Here is a 9,016-nt window from a genome sequence, read left to right as displayed (position 1 = left end):
ACTTGCCCCTTGTGAACTGAGAAAAACCGCAGACTGGGCAACGATTGACAGCATCCGGTCACAAGATGCTGGGTTCAGTGGTTCTGGGAGGAGGGGCTCAGGGACCCGGGGAGGAGCATCGGCTGGGGACTTGACTGCGGCTTCTCCGGCCGGCTCCTCCTCCTCCCCCTGGCGCCTTAAGGAGAGTGGGGGATCGCCGCTTGCAAAGAGACACATGACTGCTGACAATAAATCAAGTTTATTTGTGTTCATAGAACATACGGGGCGACCCCAGCCTCCTGACAGCCCACCGACCCCGCAGCCACCCCCTTGGAGGCAACTTGGAGGAGATCGAAGGCCAGGGACCTTATTCTCAACGGCTCCCCGAATCTTCACAGACTCACGAGTTGAGATGCTGGAGGACTGAGTGTCACTACGACCCACCACCGTCCTTGACTCCCAGCCCGGGCGCCATCTCGACCCGGGCTTCCTCCATCCCTTTTCCCGGCCTCCCTCAGTTCTGGGTGCTTGCCTCCACCAATCCCACAGAGCCCAATAAATACCCAGAGACCTGCATTTGCAGCAAGGTGCACATCTAGCACTCCTGCATAAGTTAAAATAAATATTACACACACCCCTCCATCACCTAGGGGACACACATAAATACACATAAATATTATTAGGAGCAATGAGAAATAAGTTAACGACGCACTCCTTCCCCACCCGGCCTAGCCCCGGCGTGCCGGTTCCTGTCTCTCCCAGGCTCGGACTGGCGTCTCCGCCGTAGTGTTCTGAGTGCGAGTTGCCTCGCGAGTCCCAGTTTGGGATACGCTCTTGCGCACCAGGTACACCCAGTGTTTCTTGGTTTTTCAGGTTCTTTGGGGGGATGTGGGGAGTCCCGGTTAGAAGGCGGCCGGGTGTTGCTGGAGAAAAGTGCTGAGATCCAAAGCGTAGTCCGAGGGCTCCGAGGTCAGATTAAGGGGCTCGAAGACCGGGGCTGCAGCAGTGGGCGCGGGGGACGGCGCGCTGGAGGTGTCCTCCGGGGCCAGGGGTGCAGACGCACCGTCTTCAGCCATTAGGATCTGGCAGAAGATGATGGTCAGCAGGATAAAGAGCAGCCTTTTGGCAGGGTTCGGATCCTCGACTGGCAGCTGACGCCGGACCTGAGGGGAGGTGACAAAAAGAACAGGTCAGATCGGGGCCCTGGCGTCCAGTGATTAACCCTGCTCTTCCCCCGGGGCTGTCCACTTCGGCGACACTCACCACTCGTGGGTAGAGGACCCTACGGCTGCGCTTTCGGTGCCCGCGGGTGGCGCTTGGGCGCGCGGCGGGGGCCACCGCGGGCTCCGGGAGAGGGTCGAAGGTGAAGATCTCTGGACCGGAGCCCCGTCGGGGTCCCGGGCTGGTGGAGGAGACCGGGGTCGGAGCCCGCAGGACGGTCATGGTGGGGAGGGAGCTGCGAGAGTGACACATTGTGCGCTGAGCTGAGCCGAAGGACGAGTGGCCCCGCCGTCCCGCAGAGCTAGTTATGTACCCCGAGAACTGGGCGGGCCCTTCTCAACTCCACCCTGGGCTGGGAGAGGTTGGACGGTCGGCTGGAAATTCCGAAGATTAAGCAAAGGAGGGGGCGGAGATTTGGCCAGTGCCAACCGTAGGCACCCCAAGTGTGCGTTGTGAGTGTGTGAGTTGTGAGTGGAGGCGGGTGAAATCCCAGACTGCGGGCACATGTCAGGACATGTGGCAACTGGAGAGGGGCCCACAGACAGTTTGAGACGGTTCAGCCACAAATCCCCATCTCTGGGGACGTGCTGGAAGGCTTACATAAGGAAGTCTGGCTCCCTTGTTACAATCCTGATCCAGCAGTCTAGGAACCACAGTTACAGTGCATATTCACACGTTTGTAGGGACTCAGAAAACAGTAGCCTAGGAGGGAAGTCATTAAGAAACAGCCAAGAAGCCCAAGAGAAATAAACACACTAGTACACACAGACACAAGTCTGCCTGCTTTACCTCGCGCACGCACACACCATGTTGTAGAGATGGAAAAATTTCTCCTTTTCTTCTAGTTTCTTTGGCTGGTTCAATAATTAAATTGACCCAGGACAGATTAACAGGAGAAAACAAATGTAATTGCCTACTTAACAGGAGCCCAACAAAACTTGCGACTCAAAGGCAGTCAGGCAATTGAAGCTTATCTGCCATCTTGAGCTAAGTAATGGGAAAGAGGCCTGGGGCTTGAAGTGGGGGTGGGTAACTCACAGGAAGATGGGAAGAGCAGGTGATTGCTAATGAGATGTTTGTCCTGCCGAGCAGGTAAGTTTTTCCGGTGAATGTTATCGCTGGACCAGGCCCCCATCTCAGTTATTTAAGCAGTGAAGGGAGATTCTGCTGGCGCTTGATTGCTCCAAATAATTCACAATACAGAGGAGCACATTTTGGAGTGGTGTATTCTGTTCCCCATCAACATGCGTGTTACACGCAATGAACAAAATTGCAGAGACTACACAGGGGCAACCCCACAATGTGCAGAAATGTTCATTCATGGCTGGCGCAGAGGACCACAAAATACAAAGGCAAGATGTTAGCAGCCACCTGGGTTTAAGTTTATATGAAGAACATTTAAACTGTGAGACATTAGGCAAATGTTTGGGTGATGATAATAATGCAAGAGAGAATGGACAAATTTTCATAACTGCCTTAGAGACAGTTGCTGTGGACACAGAATTTAACATTTTTTGAGCATTCAACAGGGCCAGTGTGTGTGTGTGCTAAATTGCTTTAGTCGTGTCCAACTCTGCAACCCTATGGACTGCAGCCTGCCAGGCTCCTCTGTCCATGGGATTCTCCAGGCAAGAATACTGGAGTGGGTTGCCATTTCCTCCTACAGGGGATCTTCCCAATCCAGGGATTGAATGTGTATCTCTTACGTCTCCTGCATGGACAGGCAGGTTCTTTACCACTAGTGCCACCTGGGAAGCCCCAACAGGGCCAGACACCCTGTTAAAAGGTACTGTTGAGTACTGGGGTAGGTTCCAGCATGTGTGTTGGTGAGTGAGCTAAGCCAGATAAAGCAAGCACATCAGGTTCTAAGAAAATGGAAGAGTAAGTCTAAGGGGAACCCAACAGAGCAACTGTTCCTGTGTATCTAATCAATCAGACAAGGCAACAGGGAAGCATGGCATTTGAGATGACCTTGAACAGTGGGTGGGATGACACAAAGTCAGATGTGGAAGATGACTGAGAAGGGGAATGGAATCAGCAGAGGCCTTGAGCTGGAAAAGTACAGGATGTGTTTGGGGAATCACAAGAAAAACAATCTCAGGATAAGCTTCCCGTCAAGCAGTGGTGGTGAAACCCAACAGGACCCTGTGGGGCCCTCCTGGGGACCAAAACCTTTCTGTGTCCCCGTTTCTTGTTTCTAGGAAAAAAGCTTCAGCCTCTTAGACCGTCCCTGGGCTCCAAAGGGCAGATGCAAACAGTTACTAATTAGGGACAGAAGGGAATGCAGAAACAGAGGAGGAGCAGTGAAGAAACAGCAGTGCAGGGCTTCCCTGGGGGTCCAGAGGTTTAAGACTCTGAGCTTCTACTGCAGGGGGCATGGGTTTGAACCCTGTCCAGGGAAGATGCCGCATGCCTGCATGGTGTGGCCAAACAATTAAAAAAGAAAAAAATACTACAGTTAAAGCAAGGTCCTGATTCCCCCTCGTGGGATATACAAGAGTACTAAGTCGCTTCAGTCTTGTCCAACTCTTTGCGACCCCATGGATTGTAGCCCCCCAGGCTCCTCTGTCCATGGGATTCTCCAGGCAAGCATACTGGAGTGGGTTGCCATGCCTTCCTCCAGAGGATTTTCCTGATCCAGGGATTGAGCCCGTGTCTCCTGTGGCTCCTACACTGCAGGTGGATTCTTTACCACTGAGCCACTGGAGAAGCTCCCTCAAGGAATATACATACCAGTGTATCTTAGTTCCTTATACAGGAAAGTGAGGAACCCATTCAGTTGGAGGATGGCAACTTCTGGCTGAGCACAAGATTCCAGGAGCACTGTCCTGTTACCTCACCACCAACCAATCAGAACAAAGTCACACACCCCGCAGCCCTCACCCCAAATTTTGCCTATAAAAACTTTCCCCAAAAAAATTATCAGGGATTTTTGCGTAGAGCCACGTGTTTTTGCTCGGCCCTGCAATAAACCTTTCTCTGCTCCAGACTCTGACATTTCAGTTTATGTGGCCTCACTGTGCCTTGGACTGGTGAACATGAACTTTGTTCCTTAACAGTATCTTCAAAATCTCATTTCTTCCTCTCCAAATTCATTTTAACCTTTCTTCCCCTCTTCTGCTATGCTCCAGCCACTCGGAGCCTCAGCCTTTTAGCTCCCATGAATTACAAAGCTGTTTCTCACCTTAGGTCGTCTGCTTATATTGCTCTGTCTGGGCACTTGCAGCTTTTGGCAACTTCTCATCCTCATCATAAAACAGGAGGGAAGGAGACAGTGCACAATCTTTAAAAGAATGACATAGCCCTTGAAGATCCAAATTTTGCCTTTAATAACTCTTCCCTGAAAACCACTGGGGAGTTCTGGTGGAGAGGTGTTGTTCTTACTTGGCACTTCCCATAAGCCTTTCTTTGCCCAAACTCTGACGTTTCTGTTTGTTTGACCTCACTGTGCAATAAGCACAGGAATCTGGGTTCGACAACAGTGGGAAGTTGCCGGGCCAGCCGGAAGATTTCAGCGAGCAACACTACGCGTTCCTTTAGGCTAAGAAATAAAGGAGACAGAACAGATGGGGTCGAGAGGATCGCTGCAGTCAACGATGATTCTTTATTTCTCAGGGTTACATATATACTAAACCAAGAAGAGAGGCATCACAAAGAAAATTCTTCCCCATGTACATCATCTTTAAGATAACAATAACCAGAGCTCTCTCTTGGCGCCAAAGGCATCCTACTTATCTTAAGGGCAGTCGTGCAAAGCCATCTATCTGCACCTTGTGTACATTCAAGGCTCACTAATGGTCTGTTAGGAGTTAACTTGGATAGTAAATTTCAGAGGGGTGGCGGGACAGAGAGCTATGTCTGCGAACAGACCCTTGATGATCAATCAAGGCAGCTCCCAGAGTCAGCTTTTTCAAGCCACTCTCCGCAGGGTGGCGGGACAGAGAGCTATGTCTGCGAACAGACCCTTGATGATCAATCAAGGCAGCTCCCAGAGTCAGCTTTTTCAAGCCGCTCCCCGCAGGAAGTGACGATGGCCGGGAAGGAACTGGGCACTGGGGAGAGCTTAGCTGTCAGGCCAAGGGATACTGTTTGACTATAGACCATGGAGCTTGTGGATCATGGGATGACATCAAAGGAGGGCACGTTCAAAGCTGGGAACTGAGTGGGATGAGTATGCCCTGGATGAGGAGACACTGAGCCAGAGGCGGTACAACTGGAGAGGTTCGGGCAGAAGGAGACAGGGGCTTGAAATGGGCTATGACACAGGAAACCAAGAGAAGGGGTGGCTTCAAGAGATACCGCCAGCATAAAATGACCAGAATTTAGTAATAAAATGGGTAACATTAGAGTCAGGAAGCATGGAGAGTTGGGGTGCTAACAGTGTGAAGATGAAGGGACCAAAGCTGGTTCCATGGATGTGAAGTGCCTCTGGCACAGAGCTTTGTACCAGATCATATCATGCCTGGTGCACAAAGATTGAAGGCAGGAGGCAAAGGGGACAACAGAGGATGAGATGAGATTGATTGCATGGCATCACCGACTCAATGGACGTGAGTTTGAGCAAGCTCCAGGAGATGGTGAAGGACAGGGATGCCTGGCATGCTGCAGTCCATGGGGTCTCAAAGAGTGGGACACGACTGAACAACTGAACACCACCACAAGATGAGCGCATGTCTGACTGACCTCTTCCATCAGAGGCTGTGTCACACATGTCTTTGTGTCTTTCATAGAGCCTAGCGGAGTGCCTTGCTTGTACTAGTTGTTCACTAATCTTGATAAATGAAAGATGAAAGCACGGAACTAAAAATGCGCATATAGTATACATACACTGGCTGGATCACCACAAGCTTTTGAGACAGGCATACACTCCTTCAAATCCCACATATGAATTTCTTAAGAAAAGCTGGAACAAGCCTTACACAGATGGCAAACAAGGACCACCTAAGGGCATTTTAAATCAAGAATGTGTGTGAATGTAAATAAGAGAACAGCCCCAAACTGGGCTATAAATAGAGACATTCTTGCTGAATTGGGCTTATAGGTTGCTTTATTTGACACCCACCACTCCTGTCTAAACACGAGAAACTTCCAGCATTGCACACCTCTTCCTGATGAGGTATAAAACACACCTCCTCTACAAACAAAGACATATCGCTTTCCCACACCTGCCTTTCACACCTGCCATCAACCTTACATTTACACCCAAGCACAGTGAGCCTACCCACCTACCCACGCCCTCATTCCAAGGCAACCTGCACACAACACAAGGATCAGCATCAATACACGACGATTTACACGTGTGGACAGGTTCACATGCTCACACAGACATAAATTGGGGATGGGGGAGATAGTGATGCTAGAAGAAAACTGCTTGTGGGAGAAGGGGAGAGTCACCCAAGGTCAGGAATGCATAACTTGTTTATGATGGAAAATTTCTCCAGGGCATTAGGCAGGGGAGGGGAAATGAAGGGGATGTCAGGATCCTGTTTCCGCACTACCTCCCACATCTGGAATCTGGGGCTCCAGCTGGACCTAGTTATCCTCCGTGTCCTCCTGGCACAGAGAGACCTTTCTTTGTGGCAAAGCCAGAATGGGACCAAGAGAAGCAGCAGAGCGCCCAGATGGCTCTCCATTCATTCCGACCAATCCCATCCCCAGTCCTGGGATCCTCCGAGAGCCAGGGCTCTGCCCCACCCCCTCCTCGCCACACAGGAAGCTGGGGAAGGTTGAGAGTGAATCATTAAGTCAATGACGGTGCGGGGGTGGGGGCCGGGGGATGAGTTAAGGCCAGAAAGGGCCAGGGGCTGAGACCAGCAGCTGCACCAGTTCTCACTGCCCTAATCCTAGGGAAAGACCTTTGCCCCTTTCCATTTCCAGTTCTCCTCGTTTCCTCCCCGTCTGCACAAGATCACCAAGTTCCATCAATTCCTCTCCTCTGACCTGTGTTCTTGACTTCCCACTAACTTTTCTTAGCCTCTTGTTTGTTTTCTTCTTAACGCTGACCACAGTAGGGAATCATTTTATGTGTTTGTTTACTTTCCGTTGTTGTCTCTCTTCCCCACCGGAATCTCATCACGAGAATATAGGACCATATCCTCCCATTTCCTCTGTGGCTTCTCTTGAAAGTACTTGGCCTTTCACCTAGTGGGGGCATAATAAATATATGTATTTTAAGCGAAGTATGTTTTATGTACAATATTCTATTAGTTTTCAGGTGTGCAACATAGTAATACAATATTTTTATAGATTATACTCCATTTAATGTTACTATAGGGACTTCTCTGGCGGTCCAGTGGTTAAGACTCCACACCTCCACTGCAGGGGGATGGGTTCATTCCCTGCGCAGGGAACTAAGATCCCACATGCTTCATGGCACAGCCAAAAAATAATAATAATAAAAAATAAAAATAAAGTTCTTACAAAATAATGACTCTGCTTGCCTGTGCTATACAATATAGCTTTGTCATTTATTTATTTTATACCTAGTAGTTTATATCTCTTAATTCCAAACCCCTATCTTGCCCCTCCCCCTTTCCTTCTCTCTGTTGGTAACTACTAGTCTGTTCTCCACATTTGTGAATTGGTTTGTTTTGTTATATACATAAGTTTTATTTTTTAAATTCCACATATAAATGATAACAGTATTTTCTTTCTCTGTCTGACTTATTTCAGTGAGCATGATACTCTCTAGGTCTATCCACATTGTTGCAGATGGTAAACTTTCATTCTTTTTATGGCTAAGTAATATGGCTAAGTGTATATATATATATCATATCTTTATCCATTTATCTATTGATGAACACTGAGGTGGCTTCCATATCTTGGCTATTGTAAATAAGGCTGCTATGAGCATGGAAATGAATGTACCTTTTCAAATTAGTGTTCTTGTTTTCTTCAGATATATACCCAGGGGTGGAACTGCTGGATTATACAGTTCTATTTTCAGCTTTTTAAGGAAACTGCATACTGTTTTCCATAGTGGGCTGCACCAATTTACATTCCTACCAACAGGGAATATACATTTACTAAGGGAACCCTTGATAAATATTCTTAAATCCATCTCCTCTGAGGAGCTAGTCCTCACCCCCAGAGGTTCTGTTTATACAGCTGTGTCTCTTCAGAGGCCCCTACATTTCCTCTTCAAAGAGGAAGTTGGGGAATGCTCAACTGTGGCTCAGGGTGACCTGCCATTGAATCAGAATAACTGTGCAGTTGGTGGATGGCAAAGCTGTGCCCCTCACCCTTTATGACTGACATAAGATTGAGTCATGCCTGCTGCCCCAACTGGAATACTGCTCCACTGCTGACCACCAGCTAGAATGGGGGACAAAGGTAATGGGAAGGAAGCAGAACGGGCAGCGGAGAGGGAGACAGATATTTGGAAATAGGAGCTTCTGAGAAAGAGAAACAAGGGGAGAGGGATGGATCCAAGGTCTTGGGGTCAGGGAATGAAAACTGAAAGCTCTCAGCTGGGCATGGCATTTAGTAGATGCTCAATAGCTATTTGTTGACTTAAGATGGGTTTAAGATAGAAGGGAAACATGGGGTAGCAAAAGAAATGTTATCATCTAGTGGCGTTGGAAGAAAGTGGGTTTAAATTCCAGCTCTGGTACTTATTAACTACACGGTGCTGGGCCAGCTACTTAACTTCTCTGACAATGTTTCCTTAACTGAAATATGGGTCAATTGGCCTTAAGGTTGAATTAATAGGCACAATGTAGGTGCTTTTTTGTGGTGGCTGTTGTTATGATTAACGGAAGAGGGGCTGCTTTGGAGCTGACATGGACAGTGATAAACTAACCCAGGAACAGAAGAC

At 48.8% G+C, this 9,016-nt stretch overlaps 1 protein-coding gene across 1 annotated transcript; it reads right to left on the bottom strand.

The window, feature by feature from the left end:
- Positions 1 to 219: 219 nt before the first annotated feature.
- On the bottom strand, positions 220 to 1,489 carry IER3 (immediate early response 3). Its single transcript, XM_061147189.1, has 2 exons — positions 1,243 to 1,489; positions 220 to 1,142 (listed from the first exon to the last, which is right to left on the bottom strand). The coding sequence occupies exons 1-2, from the start codon at positions 1,450 to 1,452 to the stop codon at positions 882 to 884; spliced, it is 471 nt and encodes a 156-aa protein (XP_061003172.1). The 5' UTR covers positions 1,453 to 1,489; the 3' UTR covers positions 220 to 881.
- Positions 1,490 to 9,016: the final 7,527 nt, after the last annotated feature.

This window comes from Dama dama, chromosome 7 (assembly GCF_033118175.1).
Source record: "Dama dama isolate Ldn47 chromosome 7, ASM3311817v1, whole genome shotgun sequence".
NCBI classification, from domain to species: domain Eukaryota; kingdom Metazoa; phylum Chordata; class Mammalia; order Artiodactyla; family Cervidae; genus Dama; species Dama dama.
Note: the sequence above shows the minus strand (reverse complement) of the source record. Positions and strands in the feature narration are given on the sequence as shown.